This window comes from Rhinolophus ferrumequinum, chromosome 21 (genome assembly GCF_004115265.2).
Source record: "Rhinolophus ferrumequinum isolate MPI-CBG mRhiFer1 chromosome 21, mRhiFer1_v1.p, whole genome shotgun sequence".
NCBI lineage: Eukaryota > Metazoa > Chordata > Mammalia > Chiroptera > Rhinolophidae > Rhinolophus > Rhinolophus ferrumequinum.
In genome coordinates, this window is record NC_046304.1 from 35,205,053 (window position 1) to 35,223,627 (window position 18,575).

Consider the following 18,575-nt stretch of genomic DNA (forward strand, 5'->3'; position numbering starts at 1 on the left):
CCAAATAGGTCCCAGACGCAAAACTTGGGTGCTGCCTTCCTCCATGGGAGTTGACTGAGGTGGAGGAGTACCACGGGGCACTGGGCATTCACGGGTCAGAGGTTTCAGAACTTTCTTTCCCATGGCTTGTGAAGCCATGTCCCATAGGGATGGCTTTTCTTACCTTTCCTGGTGCTCAACACTTGGCTGCAGATGGAATCAAGGCTGGATGAACTTTCAGAGGTCAGCTGTAGTTGTTAACTGCAACAGAGGAGCAAGGGAGGCTGGGAAGCCTCCCTAGCGGTGTCTGGACCTTGGCACCGAAAAGGAAGGGATGTTGGCCCTGGGTCTGGAGCTGAACCTCAGGCCTACAATGAGTAACCTTTGGTTTTTAAGTGAATCCTTGGCTAACAAGGACATGTGCAAATGAGAGACATCCAGAGTTGATGCATAAGGACCTCAGGCCCTTTCTGCAGACAAAGGGCAGCCCTGGCTGGGGCAGGAGTCATGGGTTCATGACCTGGCTCTGACCTCCCAGGCTGTGAGACTTCTGAGGCAGCTGCTGAGCCTGGAGCCCAGCCCCCCCCCTGCTCTGACCCATGAGGACATGGAACACGGATGTTCTTCCTCTTTGAAGCCCCAGCCTGGTTCCTGGCATGCAGCAATCACCTGAGGAAGAAAACACCTGCTACTAATAATGAGCCCCAGGGCTTCAGAACCTCTACCTGCCAGACTTGCAGTGAGGGAGAAATCAAGAGCCCCTGACACCTGCTCAGGGTTGGGGTGGATGCTTTGTCATGACGACACCCTCTGCCGCTCCCTCTCTGTCCTAAATAAGCTCCACATCACAAGACGTCTGCGCCCACTTGTGTACCCACATTTCCAGGATCACCTTCCAACCTGGGTGCCCTCATGCGTCCCCTGCTTGCCCATGGTGGTGTATCCTTGAGACAGTTTCCAAGACCTCCTGCTACCAAGGGTTCTCTCCCACCCTACCCACGGAGGGCACAGACCGAGCACAGATGGAACAGGTACGTTTTATTTGAACTTCCAACTTGTTCAGAGAGCTCAGGGGCCCCCACCTCCCCTCTCCGGTCCCCCTTCCCCATTTCCCCTCCCCGAGGGAACACTCAAGGTACAATGCCATGTGTCCCTGGAGTCCTTGGCCCCTTCCCTGCCTGACACACCTCTTCACTCCCCTGCACTGAGGAAGAGGGGAGGAGCGTGAGGAGGTGGGGGGGCCTGGAAGAGTTGGATCAAAATGGTACATGCACTGACAATAGCGTCCACTGCCACCCAGCGGAGGTTGGCAGTGGGGGTGGAGGTTGGATTCATCGTGGGCGGTAGGCTCTTGCTGTAGGAAGCTCCCCACCTCAGCCCCGGTGACCCCCTGGCCTCCTGCTTACCCGTCCTTCTGAGGGTACAACTCTGAGGTAGATTTCACAGAGGGAATGTGGGTCGCTGGGGTGTGGGAAGGGGGTTAGCTCTTTTAAAGTTGATCTCCACAGCACCCTGGGCCCATCCTCAGGTTCTGGCCTGGGAAGCAGGGCTCATGACACCTACTCAGCTAACAGAGGCTGAGTCACACACGGGCTCCAGGGCACCTGCGGTGTCAGGGGCTCAAGTGGAGCACAGGGGAATGGGAGGATCTGCCTTAACAATCTGTGCCTCGGTGTCAAGGGCTCCAGGGGGAGGGCATGGGCCTGGAAGGTTGGCACAGATAGTCCCCTGACCTGAGGGTCATGGTGCAGGGCCCCCTGGCCCATAGGGCATCCTCTTTAGGTTGGATCCTTCGGGTCCTTAAGGGTCCTCCCTCTCTTCTCCCACCCTCCTTATTCCCCAGGGTGGGCAGAAGGGAGAACAGGGCTAGCCTGCCGGGGATGGCAAGAAACAAGATGCCTCCTTCCCCCAATGGGGGCCCACGTCCCAAGCCCTGAGCTGGCCATCAGTGTGCAGGGCAGGCTCTGGGATCCCCCAAGGAGGCGTTCCCTGGGCAGAGCACAGCCTGAGAAAGATGGGTGTCTGGGGAGAGGCTGGGGGAGCTCCTGGAGTCCTCTGATACTCTCCCCCTCCTCCAGGCCCAAGCACTAGACACCCTCTTGGATCCAACCCTGTTTGAGAACAGAAAGGCAGAGGGAGAGGCTGGGTGGGGTATGCCCCTCCCTGTCCCAGCCTAGATCCCCACCTCCTAGCAGAAGCCAGGGAGCTGGGGAGAGCCTCAACTGACCTCCTGGGAAGAGCCAGGGCTGAGTGGTGCCTGGACCAGGGAAGATGGCACACACGTTGACTCGGTAGCTAGTGGAGGTATCTGGGGGTCGCGAGGGGCAGGGGCCCCCCCACGAGATTCATGCAGCATTCAGAGTGAGTGTTTGGGAGTGATGAGAGAGGGCAGAGAAACAGCCATTGGGTGGGGGAGGCACCCTAGATCTTGCTGTTCTCCAGGTGGGAGTCAATGTGTTTGATGAGGGCGTCATCCGGGTACCCGACAGGAAAACCCAGCTGGCAGAGGGGGCAGCTTCGGATATCAGAGCCCACTGTCTCCATCAGCAGCTGTGAGGAGAGAGAGAAGTCACTTACGTTCCCCACATCTCAGCCTCCCCTTTCCCTGGGACCCAGAGCAGGGAGGGCTGCAGCACCCTTTGTTCAGCACCTCTTCCTTCCTCCCGGCTCCCTGCCCACCTTCCACCTGGGTCAGCTCAGCATCCACTCCCTGACCCAGGGCATAGGGTCCCCAGGAGGTGTGTATGAGGAGGTATATATGCTCAGCCTGCCTGGACATGTACAGTAATGAGGGAAGCCAAGACCCAAACATGCCCCCAGAGTGACTAAGACACTGCTGCCAGATAACTCAAAGCAATGGATAATCCCAAACAATGTACATCCCCAAAATAATTTTCTGTCTGGCTTTGGAATATATTTTGGTCCTTCCAGGTGACAAGGGTTAGATCTGACATTCAGGAAACTCATTATTCAGTGAAAGGATAGAGCCCTGAGATAGGGTTGTCTTCTAAGACAGACTGAAAAGAGCAGGGGCTCTGAGGCCTGATGGAGGGAATGGATGAGCAGGCCTGTCCTTGTGTTGCCCAAGACCTGCGGGGTCAGCATGGCCTTCATCACCACCGTTCGTAATAACAGATGCTCACTACTGAGCACCCCACTCGGGCCCTGTGCAGAGGGCTATAGACTCATACCCTCCCACTTAAGGAATTCGATAATGTAATCATTGTCCTGATTATGCAGATGAGAAAACTCAGGATCAGAGAGGATAAGTAACTTGTCCCAGTTCCCACAGTTGCTCAATGGTGGCGTCTGGAATCAAAGCCAGGACTGTCACTGAAGACCATGCCCTTCACCACAGCCCTGAACAAGTTTTATTGGTGCAGGCCCCGATTCAGGCCAACAGAAGGGCACGAGAGGGGGAGGTGAAGGAGCTAGGCTACCCACGCAGCAGGGAAGCAGGGGGAGGGGTCAGAGGAAGAGAGCCGAGCTCATCAGCTGTTACCCGTGCGGGCGTCCCACTCACGTTGATTGAGGGCCAGGACTGCGCGTGCTCGGCGTGGGCATAGGCGGTGGCTGTGGGGGAATCGGGGATGGGGAAGCTGGCACAGAACGAGGCGCAGCGGATGGTACCCGCTTCGGGGCTGGGTGGGCTGGGGGGCACGGCCCACTCCTCCTCCTCCGACGGCTGCTTCTCGAAGCGCAGGCGGATGCCCTCGAAGGCGCGCCGCGGGCTGAGCGGCCTGCCGGGGCCATAGAGCTCGGCGGCGCCATAGGCCCGCGGCTTGGGCAGCGTGGCCGCCTCGGCCTGCAGCCAGGGCGGGGAGGCGCCCGCGTAGCCCGCGCCCTCGGCCAGCTCGGAGTAGCTGCGCCGGCCCTGGAAGCCAGCCTTCGCGTGGTGGCTGGGCGGCTTGGCGTAGGCGCGCTCGGCCAGCGTCCTCTCCGGCGGGGGCGGCGGCGGCGGCGGCCGGGGCTGCGGGGCCGGACAGGCTGGCGGCCCCGGGGAGCGGCGCTGCGGGCTGGGGGACTGGCAGGACGGCGGCACCGGCGAGCGGCGCTGAGGACCGGGCGACGGGCAGGAGGGCGACGCCGGCGAGCGGCGCTGCTGGGGCGAGGGGCAAGGGGGTCCGGGAGAGCGGCGCTGGGGGACGGGGGACTGGCACGGGGGGCACGCAGGCGCCGCTCGGGCAGGCGGGGATGGTGAGGGGCACTGGGGGGCCGGGGAGTGGCGCTGTGACAGCGGCGAGTGCCTTTGGCCTGGAAGAGAAGTAGGACCAGGTCAGGCAGGAGACAGCGGTGGGAAGAAACGTCAGAACTGGGGAGCCAGGTGTTTGCCTGCGACCAAAGCCCACCCACTCTCCTCCTAGCGTGAGTGAAAACAGGACTAGGCACCGGCAAGGAAGCGGAGGGTGGCCCCAGGATGCAGGATGGCAGCCATCGGTCCCCCCACCGCGGGCTCCAGCGTCCCCTCCCCTGCCCTGCCCCATCTCACCGCTACTCCGCGCCTGCTCCTGCAGCAGAGTCCTCAAAATCCTACCCTGCAGAGAACTCAGCTCCCGCAGCCGGCCTAGCTCCTCCGTCAGCTCTGTGTAAGCCAGCGCCAAATTCACCCTGAAGGACAGCCAAGACCCCCAGGTCACAGCTTGACCCAGCCTGCCACACTGGGGTCAGAGGGCAGGGAGTGGGAAAGAGGAGAAAGGAAATGGGTTTACTGTAACAGCTGTGGAGCAAGAACTGGCTCTGCCCAGGCATCTCCTCCCCGCCATGGCCCGCCTAGCCCCACTGCAGAAATCCTCTTGGGCTTTAAGGTCCACCTTCAATGCCACTTCTTCCAGGAAGACTCTCACTCCTCCCCGTGAAAGGTACCTGGGGCTAGGGCAGGGGTTCCCAGGCTGTGGGCTGGGGAACTCAGTGATTCCCAGGGGTCCCTGAATCCAGGTGTCACAGAGCACTGTGTGTGGCCTAAACACATCTCATATAGATATGTGTGAATGTGTCTCTAATCTGTGCAGAAGCTGTGGTGACGAATAAAATAGATTCATCAAAAAGCTGCACTGAATTTATAGTAGCTTTTGTCAGTGTGAATTTTCTCAAAGAGCACATACTAAAAGTGGAAACATAATCCGTGTGTTGGGGGCAGGGGGTCCGTGAAGAACCCTCACCTTTGAAAGGTTGGGGACCTCTGTTGCACAGCCTATGAAAAGCCCCATTCTGTAACTGAAGACATGGCCGTCTGCCTTGCCAGAGGTGCCAGCTGATAAACTTGAACCCAAGTCTGCGCAGTTCCAGATCCACTGTCCTTGCTTCCTCCTCAAAGCTGCCTCTGAGCTCCTTTCAACCTTGCAATTCCCAGGAGCTCCAGGGAATCCTTTATGCAGAGATCTCTGTGAATAGCTGCTGTGGACCACACACCTCCAGGGGGCGCCACTCACATTGAACACTTATCAAAGGTTGCCCCGTTCTGGAATTTCACTGGTAGTTCCTCAAAGGTGAGGATTATATCACTGTATTTCTATTGCCAACACCTTGTCCAGGGCCTGTACCCAGCAGATGTTCAGTAAGTGAATAATGAATTTTTCTTTCTTCTTCCCTTTCTTTCTCTACTTTCCGCTCAGACCTCCTGGGCACCTACCGTGTTGGAGCTGGAACAGATTCTGAGCTTGGCAAAGATTTCACCCACTTACTTTTCCTTCCTCGTTGGGTCACTTTGACCCAGAACCTCTGAAGGTTCTCACTCAGCATTGCCCTTCCCCTCTCTCTCAGCCTGGCCTGCACACCTCCAGAGAGCCCTTCCTGACCTCACAGGTGCTCCACGATGGCCTTGGGTCACTGCCTTTATCTTGGTCCTGGGCTTGGACAGAGCGTGGGAGATGGAAGTTTTGGTTTTCTTGGTTCCGAGTCCAGAAGGGACTCTGAAACTTGGTGGAAATGGGAGCTGGAGGGAAGTGGCAGGCAGAGGCTCAGCCACTCCGGATGGATCTCTTCACAGTGGAGGCCCTTTAGCCCTAGGGCAGGAATGGGGTGCAGGGTTCTCTAGGCCCTGAGGGCCCGGCCCCATCCCATGGTAATAGACTTGTGAGAGAGGATGTATGTGGATAGGAGGGAGGGAAGGTAGGAGTGAGGCCAGTAGGAGTGTGAGGGAACAGTGTGAGTGAGTGAGTGAGTGAGTGTGAGTGTGTCTGACCCCAGAGGAGAGGAGGGGAAGTCATGAGGTTAGAGCTTCAGAGGGCAGGAAAAGCCGAGGTGCAGAGGGTAGATAGTGACTTAGCTCCCTCGCTCTCACTCTCCCCTCACTGGCTGGCTCTCTCTTACTAATCCTGGGGCAGAGCTGGGTGGTGGGGGAGACAATGGCCCCTCCCACAGCAAAACTATTTTTAACCCATTTGAGCCAAAGCCAAATTATTGCAAACAGGCTGGGATTCTGGTGGACATGCCTATTTTTTAAAGGGGGAGTGCTCACTACCTATCTGATGGTGGACAGGAGCAAAGAGGAAGGAGTCCTTTTGGGAACCTTTGCCCGGGTGCCGGCAGCCCTCAATCCCAGTACATCTCAGCCTTGCATTTGCTAAATGTGTCCTTTGTTCCTCCACTCTCATCTCATGGGAAGAAATGCCACCTCCCCCATCAGCCAGGGAGGTCCAGTCTGTGTATCCCACATTAAATTGGGGACGCCCCAATGGAAGGCTCCCCACTTCAAACCTAGGCAATCTGAGGGTGGGAGCTGTGTCTCCCATCAGACTGGGGGCTTTTGGAGTATCATGCTAACCCCCCAGTGGTGAAGGTTAGAGGGGTTCTGGCCAGGGCACTAATAATGGAGCGTCCTCCTCTGACCAAGCAGCCACGTTTTCTCTCCCTATTCGCAGTCACTGCTGTATCTCAGGTGACAGATACAGGTCATTGCCTTCACACCCCACCTCGCAGATCTCACCTGCCACACTCAGTTCCCAGGTCCCTATCTCTCCCCTGCTGGCCTTCCTCCCCTTGTCAGGAGCTAGCCTAGTTTCAATTGCCCAGCTCCTGGCACCCTCCTCTCAGCAAAACAGACAGGGCAGCAGGACATGGAAGGAAGGAACCCCTGGCCAAGAATGCCCGGTCTCTCACACAGCTCTGACTGGGTGCCTGGGGCAAGCAGTGACTGTCCTGATAGAGCCTCAGGCAGCACAGAGCCCCTGAGACTGAACAAGATGGTGGGACCTGACCTCTTGATGCCCCACGGCCCTTTGGGACCTCCCACTTCATCAGGCGACTCTCCCTACCTCAAGATGCACTGGCCCGGGCTGCAAAATACACTAACGACCTGAATGACTCACGTTAGAAAACACTGCCAATTCAGTGGAAAAAAATCTCAACTTCACAACACAACCAAGAGTCGCACACGTGCACCTGAATGCACATTCCATTTCCTGGCTTCATGGCCCACACCTGAATGCTATTTTCCACCCCTGCGACTGTTCAGGAAGAATGGGTCAGGTGAACGGTAGCAGATAGCTGCATTTTGGTGCTTCTTTATTGCTTAAACTATGGGGGACAGTTCTGTCTGTGTCTTTCAGAAGCTGGGAGGGACCCAGGGAGAAAAGGATCACAGATAATCTGTATAAGCACTTATCAGAGGCCAGGCATTGTGCTATTAATAAAAGCTTCACTTAATCTTCACAACAACCTTACAGCGTTGCCACTATTATCTCCATTTTACAGATGAGAAAACTGAGGCTTCCAGAGGTTAAGTCACCTGACATAAAGCCTAGTAGTAGGGGAGTTGCTGGAATAGGAGCTCTGGCCTTCTGGACTCCAAAGTCCAGGCTACTGACCACTCAGCTATATGTCCTGCCTTTCAAAAGCATCAGGAAAGAGGGGTAAAGGAAAAATAGGAAGGCAGCAGAAGGAAAAGATGAGGAGGAAGAAGAGGCTGGGCACCTCCAAAGTGACCTGGGAACCCTGAGCACCACCACACCTGCCCTGGGAGGGGAGAGGAAGGTGCCAGACATATGTGGAAATGGAAGATCAGAGCTAGTGAGAGGCTGGCTCAAGGTCACAGAACAGTGGTGACACAGAGCACGAATTCAAACATGCTCTTGGCACCTCAGCCTGCTGAGTTGGCTGGCACCTTCAGAGGAGCCAGAGTACAAATGGCAGAGCTGGCAGGAAGGCGTTCACTGCAAATCTTTCCACCCTCCATTGACTTATCCTTTCATTCATTCTTTCCGCGAGTAATTCAGGGATCTCAAAAATTCTTCTGGAAATAATAATCTTCACTATTGTTGATAAAGCTACCGAGATGAGAAAGGTCAGAGTCCCAAGGATTCTCCTCTATAAAAGGCCTCTTTCTGCCCCAAACTGGTAGACACATGGGCTTCCAAGTGGAGAGTCTATCCCAGGGAAGTTCACTGGGTGCCCTGTGCCCCCCTGGAGCCACAGTGAGGATGCAGCAGGGTTGAAATTTAGACCAGAGTTGGCGCGTGAGTTAGAACTAGGGATAGGCTTGAGGTCAGGATTGAGGCTGGGGTTAATAGCTCATGTTGGTCAGGATTGTGGATGGAGTTCAGGTTAGGATGAGGATAGGGTTAGAGTCTGGGGTGGGATCAGTATTAGGGTTAGGACTGGGGTCAGGATCAGAGCCAGCCATGTGTCAAAATCAGCGGCTATCTCAAAATCAGGAGGAAAACAGAAATCCAGCATTTCCAGTCTTTCCATCCTTGCCCATAGCTGCCCTCAGCTGCCCCCAGCCACCTCACCCTGTGGGTAAATTTAGGGACCAAACTTTCCACCACCCACAGGCACGCCCAGCATCAGTCTTCCAGCCCGACCCTTGGGGAGGGGACCACAGGCACCAGGCCGTGGAGCGGACTTGAGGTTGCGGGCCGGGGAGAGGAGGAAGTCGCTTTGCAACAACCCAAAGCTCCACCACTTCCTTTCAAGCGCCTTGAGCCCCTTCACGCTCCCTAATCAGCTATGACTTGTGGTCCACAGAGCCTGGTTCTTCATGGCAGCCTTGCCAGGCTTCCAGAACAGCCAGATGTTCACTGTGTCTAGATATCCCCTATGCAGCCAAACTGAGCAGCGCAACAGAGGCCGGGAACCAGAGTCCTCATTTATGTGAGGGAACACACATCCCAGTGTGCCCAAGATTGTCCTGACTCATGCTAGTCACCCCAGCATAATTAGTAATAGTACCCCATTTCACTTTCAAAAGTGATGAGGTTTGGTCAACAAATCATCTAGTCATCCCTCCTGTAAGGGCCTCCTACCTGAAGAAGAACCTGAACAAGAAAAACACCACAGAGGTACTCTTGCCCCACTTGCTCAGGACCTGCTTGGTATCTGCACTTAACTTCTCTGATTACTTCTTTGTACCTCAGTTTGCTCAGCTGTAAAAGGGGATAATACCTTCACCACGTTTATTGTGAGAATTAAATGAGATTTTATAGGTAAAGTGCCTAGCATTAGTGTCTGGCATGGATGAAGAATCAAGGGAGTGCCTAGGCAATGCGTGGGGGAGGGGAAACTGTTTTGACACTTTCTGGAGACTCTGGCTCAATGACTTTGGTTGAAGACAAGAGGGGAGGGAGGATGCGGAGTTTCCCATCTAGGGAGAAAGCACGGTAAGAGCTGCTCTCTGCCTCCCTGGCAGGGAAAGGGCCAGAGACAGAGTCAAAGCCCACCAATCCCTCAGACCACAATGAGGTGGGAGTGGTGGGCCCCAATTTCAGAGCCCCTCCCCACCTGCGGGGAGCCCCCAAGGCTGCAAGTACTCAGGGGTTAATTCCTGTGAGAGGGCCGCAGGGTGCCCTGGCTGAAGGAGACTTGAAATAAAGGAAGTAGGGAGGGTGAGAAGCGTGAAGGGGGAGGCCCTGGGCCCGCTGCTTCTGGGGCATGAGGCTAAGCTCAGGGTACATGGGGGTCTCCGACTTCCGTCCTGACCCACCCCACACTGCCCTTGACCTCTGTGCAGAGTTTCCATCTTCTCTCTCCGAGTTCACACTTCTCCCCCACCACTAACCGCAGCCCACGCAGAGGCTTGTGGGCGGAGAGAGGGGTATGGGGGGTGGGCGGAAAAGGGCTCAGGCTGCAACACTGAGCCCCCCACGTTGGGGAAAAAGAAAGACCTATAGTTTTCCCCCTCATCACTCATACTAAGCTCCACGTCTTCTCATGTGGATCTCTCATGGGTGAGCCCCCTCCCTCACTGGGCCCTCATTCTCTTCGCTGAGCCCCTGCCCACTAGGAGCCCTCAGCCCTGTGAAAGAGCCCCTCCTCCACTCAGCACTGGCCACACCCTCAGAAAGACCTATGACTCTGAGGTGGGTCCAGAAGGGACGGGCCACAGGTTCTGCACCTCCCACCTCAGCTGGGACCCTCGTGGGGTCTTTATCTCCCAGTGCATCTTCAGGAGCAGAGTGGTCTCCACTCCTACCTGCCTTTGGCTCCTGAGTGACCCCCAGCAGCTCTTCTTCTAGGGCCATTTGTCCCTCCGGGGACTGGCCACCAGGTGCTAGGCTAACCAAACGGCAGGGAAATCTTGCCCAGAGGTTAGACCTGGAGGGCGGCAGTCTGGTCTGGTCTGGATGCCTATTTTTTGAGGAATATTGATGACCAGAGCTTGTATGCCAAGGGCTGGGACGGGAGGGACGGGGACACCTTGGAGCTGAGGCTGCCTCTCAGGCCTGCCCCTCAGCATAGGTAGGACCCATGGAGCAGAATTAATAGAGGCAGGAGCAGTATGGGGGGTGAAGCGTATCTTAACAGCCAGGATTCCAAAAATAAAACTGGCTGCTCTGGAGGTGTCCAAACCGGGAATGGGTGGGAACCTTTCAGGGACACAGGAGATTCCCATAGAGTAGGCTGGACTCAGGAATTTCCATCGCCCTCTCTTCAGCTTTTGCTGCCCTATCTGGACAATCCAGCCCGTGCATTCCTCTCTTGCATAAACCCACACATAAAATTCCCACCAGCCTGGAGGGTCAGGCAGAAGTAGAAGGAAGAAGAGGAGCTGGTGGGGCAAAGTGAGCTGACAGCAGGTGACTGAGGTCTCCTCAGGTGGGAGGACAGGGGAGGGAATACTCAGCACTCGGGAACTGGCCTATTACCAAAAGGAGCTGAGTTTATAAGAAAATAAAACTACCGGGGGAGTAAGGACTTCCTCTGAGAATTAACTCTTGCCAAGCTGAGACTGTCCAGAGATGCTGGGCCTGAAAGGAAGTGTGAAGCTGGGCAGGCAGGGCCTGGCTGGCCCCAGGGAGAGGTCAAGGAGGCCCTGAGGCAGAATGGGAACCACCGGGATGAAGGAAGGAGCCAGGAGGTAAGGGAGGTAAGACAGGCTCAGGCCAGCCCCTGAGCAGAGTCCAGCTCCCTCTGGCCAACGGGACTGGGTGGGACAGGTGCCTTGGGGTGGAGAGAGAAAGGGGCTCTTCAGGCCAGAAGAGCAGCATGGAGGATCCGATCTCCAAAAGCACCTTATGGGAGGGGTTCTCCTTCAGTCACTCACTCAGTCACAGCCTTGGCCCTGTGGGATCTATCACCCCTCCTCTGCCCACACCCTCATCACCTTCCTCTCACATCTCTCAGCAATGACTGACCTCTGAGCCCATGAGGGCAACATGGGGCCAGAGAGCTGAAGTCAGTAAAGCAAAGCCGCTCAGCACCCCAGCATCCCTGGATTCGAAGCCTGGCTGTTCAGACATCCGCCCTGCCACAAAAGTCCAGCTACTGGGGGAGTCTTCACTGCTGGACTTCTAAGAGGGGTTTGACTCGGTGACCCATAAAGGGCCCTGTGTGACTTTTGGGGCAAGCTAAGATTCTAAATGTGTGTGTGTGTGTGTGTGTGTGTGTGTGTGTGTGTTCATGTTCCATGTCCGGGCACACGGGTGAGGACTGTCACTGAGCCCCAGCCACAAGCTAGGGTGGACCCTCTCCACAGAGGCTCTGAACACCCTGCATCAGCCTAGCTAAGGGTCCCACCCACTAGTTCCACAAAGTGGGTTGTCACCCCCCAGCTATCACAGCTCCACCCAGGCCCTCACCCCAGGGTGTTGAGGGAGGTGAGGAGTATCCCCAACTGGCCAGAAGCTGGGAGGAAGGTGGAGGAAGCCTGCTGGGGGGAGGACCCCTGGGGTCTTATAGTTGGTATGCTGTGTGACAGAGGGTGAGTTCCTGCCCCTCTCTGGGCCTTGGTCTTCCCCTCCAATGAAAGTAGGGAGTCTGTGCCACATACCTCACCTCAGGGGAAAGGGCTTAGGCGGAAGGAGGTTTTCGTTCTATTTCTCAGAAAATGGGAGAGGATGAGTTGGGTGCGGATGTGAAAGGCATCAGGCTCACTGTTGCCAGGGCACCACTCACCCTCTCCCTTGCTGCCCAGTGCTGCCCCAGAAGCCCCCATTAGGCTCCGCACTGACATAGCTCCCTCCCTACTTTCTGCTGCCCCTCTTTCCAGGCAAAATTCCAAAGGGACACCCCAGCAGAGTATGTTCTGATTCCCCTGAAGAAAGCCCCATCAACTCTAAGTCTCTGCTTTCTCTCTCCTGAGATAGGAGATGAGGCACCACAAATCCTGAAAGAGACCATCTCCTTCCTCTGTGTGGGGAGGGAAGGGTTAACCCAACGGCTGAGCCTTGTTAATGGGACAGAAAATGCAGCCCCAGAGAGGCCCAAAAACTTACCTGGGGATACAGAACATAGCGGCAAAGCCACCGAGGAAGCCTCTCTCAACCCCTGATACCTTGAGAAGATACGGGCTTGGGTGCCAGAGGAAAGCAAAGGGAACCTGTCAGAACGTGAGCACCCAAGAACCTCACCTCCTTCCTGTGAAGGATGCAGAGCCATACAAGCAACCCAAACCCCACAGCTCTGATGGCTTGGAAGAGAGGTCCCTCAAACAACGCCAAGGGGGAGAAGTCAACCAAAGGGAGAACCTGGGAATTGTCACTCCTGGGGTACAGAGGTTAAGAGGGAGAGGATTACAGACATGACTTACTGATCATCCCCAACTCTTTTCACCCACGCCATGTCGCGCTCCGACTGGTTGGAGGCCAGATCCTAAAAGGGAAAATTGAGAAGTCAGATGCCAACCTCACCTTGCCTTGACTTCCCTTCTCTACCATTCCCAGGGCTGGTCTGTACCCAGTGAGGAAGTCCTGAACCTCCAAAAGGCTGTTTCCAGCAGTCCCCAGACCTCTGTGGAGCTGCGGAGGTGCCAGAGTCGAGGCCTGGGGGTGGTGCCCCACTGCCGTTTACCTGGGCCCGGGTCTCCTGCAGCTGCTTCAGCTCCCCTTGTAGCCGCTCACACTCAGCCTGGAGCTGCTCCTCCCGAAGCTGAGCCCCCCGGGCCTCTCCCTGGGCAGCCTCCAGAGCCTCTTCCAGGCGCCTCCGCTCTAGCTCAGTCACACTCGGCGTAGGGCCTGGCCAGCCTGCTAGCAGGGGAGAGGACAGTGTCAGGCTGCTGGTCCAGCTGCTGGGCACCCTCCACTGACTCCCAGATTAGCACAAAGTGAAAGAGGTGAGGACTGCAGCATGAGGGATCAAAGAGAAACAGCTAGAGGACAGATACCCCAGGGTGAGGGCAGTGAGGAAAGAGGGGCTGAGCTGCGTTTTCAAACCTTCCTAGAGGCCAGGGAAAAAATAAGATGGCTTCTTGAAGGGCTTCCTTGGCCAGACTCAAGTCTCCAAGCATTGTCAGGGGCCTCTCCCAATCAAAACCTAAGACAGGCAGGGGGACTCTAGGTAGGGGTGCCCTCTGCTGGCAGCTACAGGAATTACATGGGGGTAACCAGGGATGAGGGAGATAGACGTCAGTGGCATAAATTGGGGTAATAGTGGATGAGGTGAGGGAACAGGTGGTAAGGACGGATGGGTGATTATGGGGAAAATTTAAGGCATTCTATAAGAAGCTGGAGGTGTCCAATGGTGTTGAAATAGGGGTTTGGCTTGGGGAGTTTGAGGCAGGGAAATCAGGGATTGCTGAGATTTTACCATGACTCATGCTAGATCCCCCTCTCAGAGCCAAATAGTGCAGGTCCAGATCAGCACAGGGTGGGGCAGGGGCAGGTGGGGGGCTCAGACTGGAGAAGGCTGCATCCCGGAGGCCCTGTTGCTGCCGCAGCTGCTGCTCCAAACCACAGATCTGCCGCAGGTGGGTCTCTACCAGGGCCCTCTACAGGGGGAAACAAAGGGGTGAGGGTCTGCACTGGGCCAGGGTGCCCCTGTGCTCGGCCCCCCCCCAATCCAGGCCTTTGCCATATCTGGATAGTCATCACCCCCAAACTGAGCAGAGGCCCCCGGAAATGCATCCCAACTCTACCCTCCAAGTGGCCATTAGTGTGAGGTCTCCTCTCCCAGCAACTGCAATGCAGATGTTGCCAGCTATTGCCCCGTGCAAGGTCGGAGTTAATGCCTCTTCCCTGTCACTAACACAGCGACACTGATAAGACCACTCAGCCTCCTGCCCCCCCCAGGAGCACAGTAACTTCCATTTGCATACGGACAACCACTTTGGCTTCATCTACCTCATCTCTAACATGGGGGTAACCACACCTATCGCTTAGGCTTGTTAGGAGGATGAAAATGAGTAACTTTATCTAAAGAGATAAGAATGGTACCTGGCACATAGCAAGTGCTGTGTAAGTGTTTACGATTATTAAAACAAAGCATTTTTACATGAATGCCCACAACAGCTCAACAAGATTATTATTATTTGCCCCATTTTTCAGAGGCGGGACTGAGGCTAAGGGACCCAGGTCACAGCTAGGAGTTGGCAGAGACCATGTCTCCTGATTCGGATGCCTGCCCACCCCAATCCAGAATCACACACATACCAAGACCTATCCCAGCATCCACAGACACTCTGGTCACTTCTGCCCTCACCTACACAGCATTCCAGGCACACTGCCACAGGCATAGGGTCAATCCAGCAGGAGAGCCAAACAGACACATAGAGACACAATGTTCTATAGGGTCACTCGTATAATCATCTCCTGTCACTGCATGGCCAGGATGTACAGTCACCATCTGTACGACACATACAGCCCCATTCACGGGGCCAAACAGTCACTCACAGACACACACGAACACATCTTGGTGACACCACACACACACACACACACACACACACACACACACACACGGGGTGGCACACAATCACACAACCAGGGTCATACCCTCCAGCACCCTGGCTCTCCGGGCCTCACCATCTCCCCCAGCTCCGTCTCCAGGTCGCTCTTTTCCACACAGAGTTTCTCATAAGCCTGGATCATCTCCCCGAGCTGTTCTTCCTGCTCCTTATTCTTCTGCAACTGAAGAAGGGGTGGGGTGCATGCCACAGTCAGGTCCACCCTTGACTTGGGGGCTGAGCAGCTCCCTGTGCTTCCCACCCCCACTCCCAGCACCCAGTGGAGGGCTGCAGCCAGGTCTAGGGAGGACTATGGTCATCTCTGATCTAGGGGACAAAAGGCCAGAAGCTGGGGGGTTGGAGGAGGTACCAGAAATTTATTGGAGCCAGGAATTCAGGGAAGGCCAGAGGCCTGCAAGGGGCTCACCTCATGCTGGAACTGATTGAGCCGTTGCTGCAGGCTGACCTTCTCCACCTCCAACAGGGAGCCATCCTTGATTTCATACAGAGAAAAGCCATGCTCCTCTCCAAAGTCATTGATCAGCGGGTACTGTGGGAAGGGTAGGCCCTCAGGAGAGCTGGTGCCCAGCTCCCTGCCCAGGCTTCAGCCTCACTGTGCCCCCACCCCACCACCTGCCTTGGAGTCCTTGCCTCTCCCTCCACCCTCCAGTGGGATCTGTACATCCCAATTCCATGGGCCTGTAGGCGTCACCCACTAACCAGATCTTTTTTAGATCCAAGGTCCCACCTCTCCAAAGAGGATCCCTCCTGATCCCTTCCTGATTGGCAATGGGCTCTCTGGAGTTCCCATCAGAGCGGCCATATCCCTCATGGGAGACCCTCACGTTCTAACAGTCTGTACTCTGACCCCTCTTTTGGATTCCTATAATCTCTGCTGGATCCCCATTCCTACCACCCAGCAGCACCCCCATACATACAGCCAGAACCCCATCATCTCCAGGTTCTGACCTTGATCTCGTAGACTTTCAGACGGTGGCGGAGGGTGGCATTCTCCCTCTCGAGGCCCCCTAGCCGCTCCTTTATGTCTCCATAAGCTGTGATGAGGGCAAAGTGGGAAGCGGAGCACATGTCTCCCCCCAGCGAGGGGTCTCCAGGGGCATCCAGCCACACCTCACTGGGCCCCAAGGCCTCCTGGGTCAGGATGCTGATGTCGTCCTCAAACATGGACTCCATGGTAAGGGCTCAGGTTGCGGCCCCTCTGGGCCTCCTGGGAGAACAGGAGCAACAGTGTAGAGGGCGGCCTGAAGCTTGTCCCTGATACCACTCATCCTAGGCTGAGGAACCCTGTGACCTGCTGAGACAGCCTGGTCCTGCCATTTCCCACAGACCCCTCCCAGACTACCAAGCCCCATCTCCTCTTCTCTGCAGCCTTTGGGGGAAGGAACTGGGACCAGGTGAAGACTTGGAGTGACAAGTAGGGACAAGTAAACCAGGCTAGCAGCAGAGAAGAGCAGCGAAGGGCTCCTTCCAGAACCCAGAGAGTGGACAGAAGAGAACTGCCTTCCAAGCATGGAGCGCAGCCTGCCTTGACTCACTCCTCAGCCCCTTCTCCACCCCAGGTCTCACTTCCCCAAATACCTCTCTGTCAAGCTCTTCATCCCAGGCCTCTGGCACCCCTGGCTCCTCCCTGAGGAAGGCCCAGTGTTTCTAGGATGGTCAGCCCCACCACTGTCAGCACTTCCTCTGCTGGGCCCCCGCCCAACTTCCCGGCTTCCTCCTGCAGGATCCCAGAGTTCAGTTAAAGGAAATGCCTCCCCCACTCACACCCGGGCTGTGGCAACCCTCCAGGCCCTCCTCACCCCTGATCTGGGACCCACAGGAAGTCCTCGCTGAGTGTCACAGGGTACACAGAGGGGAAGGGGGAACTGGGAGAGGACCAGGGCTCAGGTGAAGAGGACTGTCCAAGAATTCTCAAGCCTGCCTGTGGGCTTGCGCACAGGGAAATGGGGAGCTCTGGGAGGGGGCAGGAATGACTCAGGGCTCCTGAAACAGTAGGCTAGGCAAGGGGGTGCATGTGTACTTCTCCTGGCCGTTTATGAATGTGTCTGTAGTTGGAATGTGTGGGGGAGTGTGTGTGTCTGTGAATGAGTGTAGGTGTGTCACAGTCAATGAGTGCCTTCTCAGGGCTTTGGGTGGGGGTCGAGATGGAGTTGGGAAGTGGCCGTGTGTTTGTGTGTGCGCGTGTGTGCACGCGTGCGTAAGCGTGTGTGAAGGGTGGGCACGTTCGGGGCCGGCTGTCACGTGAGGCACTATGGGAATGTCCAAGGTGTATGTGCGCGCGCCAGGGCCCGTGAGCGCGTAGGAGAGGGGGCTCTAGAGCTGTGAGTTGAGACAGTGGGGTCCGCGACCTCCCAAAGCCAGGCGGCAGAGCCTGGAGTGAAGTGGACGCAAGTCCAGGCCCCCATACCGCCCCCCTCATTAAGTGCCAGGAAAAACGCGTGTGACCAGGTCTGAGTAAGGAGTGTGTGCGCGTTTGTAGGGCTGGCCCCACCTTTAACCCCTTCCTCCCCAGGTCGGTCCCCTACCCCCAACTTCGCTGGCCAGTGTTCACCACACCCCCCCAGACCCCCTGCTTGTCACCTCGGACCCAACCCCACTAGCGGGGGCTCTGTCCCCTGGGCCGCCCCGACAAATGTTTCCTTCCTCTGCATTTTCCCCTCCGTCCAGTGGCCCAGAGTGAGAGCCACGAAAGGCGGATGGGGGTGGGGGTGCTTCCTCGGGCCCCGGCCCCTTCTGCGGCCCCTTTAAGAGCCGCCCTTTAAACCCCTTCAGCTCCGCCGACAGAAATTGTCGCCCCTCCCCTCTCGAGGACCGAGACCATGCAGCCCCCTCCCCCGCTGCTGGCCGGGCCTGGAGTCCGCCATCCCCGGGCCGGGGTAGGGGTTCGGGAGGCGGTGCGGCCTGAGGAGCGGCGGAGCAGGGAGAAAGGGGAGGTATGAGGGCGGCCGACGCCGGATCCTTCCCCTCCCCGCCATCCTGGGCCAACTGCTGGTCAACCTCCCGCCACCTCCTCATCCCCCCGCCGCGACCCCCGGCCCGGGGCGCCGCTTCCCTCCCCCGCCCAGCCCCACCGGGGACTCACAGCTGCCGCGGGTTCCTGCTTGTAAGCGCAGCTTACCCCCTCCGCCTGCTCCCTCCCCAGACGGGCACCGGTGCCCCCACCCCCCTGGCACCGCGCTCTGCTCTCGCCCTGTCGCCGCCGCCGGGTCTCTCCCCACCCCCCATCCCTCCCCCCAGCCCCCCTCCCTCCCTCCCGCCCCGCTCCTCCTCCGCCGCCGCCTCCTCCTCGTCCCCGGCTGCTCCGGGTTTCTCCAGCTGGGAAGTCGCCCGGGACCCCGTCGCGACCACCACCACGTGGCGAGGGGCGGCCGGCCCCTGCCGTGCGGCCCGGCCTGGCAGCGTGCCCGGCGCCCACCGGCTCCCTGCCGCGCGGGGCCAGCGCTCGGCGCCCCCTCCCCGACGCCTCCCTAACGCACTGTGG

The 18,575-nt window shown here is 57.2% G+C and overlaps 1 protein-coding gene across 4 annotated transcripts; it reads right to left on the reverse strand.

Moving 5' to 3' along the window:
- Window positions 1-998: 998 nt before the first annotated feature.
- On the reverse strand, window positions 999-18,307 carry TBKBP1 (TBK1 binding protein 1). 4 transcript variants are annotated; one of them, XM_033091896.1, is made up of 11 exons: window positions 18,177-18,301; window positions 16,673-16,811; window positions 16,043-16,301; window positions 15,501-15,623; window positions 15,153-15,257; window positions 13,939-14,119; window positions 13,204-13,379; window positions 12,944-13,005; window positions 4,469-4,587; window positions 3,503-4,233; window positions 999-2,529 (listed from the first exon to the last, which is right to left on the reverse strand). In XM_033091896.1, the coding sequence occupies exons 3-11, from the start codon at window positions 16,265-16,267 to the stop codon at window positions 2,401-2,403; spliced, it is 1,851 nt and encodes a 616-aa protein (XP_032947787.1). In that variant the 5' UTR covers window positions 16,268-16,301; window positions 16,673-16,811; window positions 18,177-18,301; the 3' UTR covers window positions 999-2,400. The 4 variants fall into 4 exon arrangements, with proteins under 4 accessions (XP_032947787.1, XP_032947789.1, XP_032947786.1 ...); XM_033091898.1 differs by lacking the exon at window positions 16,673-16,811 and having other exon boundaries at window positions 18,213-18,307; XM_033091895.1 differs by lacking the exon at window positions 16,673-16,811.
- Window positions 18,308-18,575: the final 268 nt, after the last annotated feature.

What these genes read in the sequence shown, in the direction of transcription:
- TBKBP1 (XM_033091898.1), bottom strand. Translation starts at nt 16,267, where the DNA reads ATGGAGTCCATGTTTGAGGACGACATCAGCATCCTGACCCAGGAGGCC. An exon ending in AGACGGAGCTGGGGGAGATG is followed by an intron (nt 14,120 to 15,152) that starts GTGAGGCCCGGA and finishes TTCCCCCTGTAG; the next exon opens with AGGGCCCTGGTAGAGACCCA. An exon ending in GGAGCAGGCGCGGAGTAGCG is followed by an intron (nt 4,234 to 4,468) that starts GTGAGATGGGGC and finishes CTTCTCTTCCAG; the next exon opens with GCCAAAGGCACTCGCCGCTG.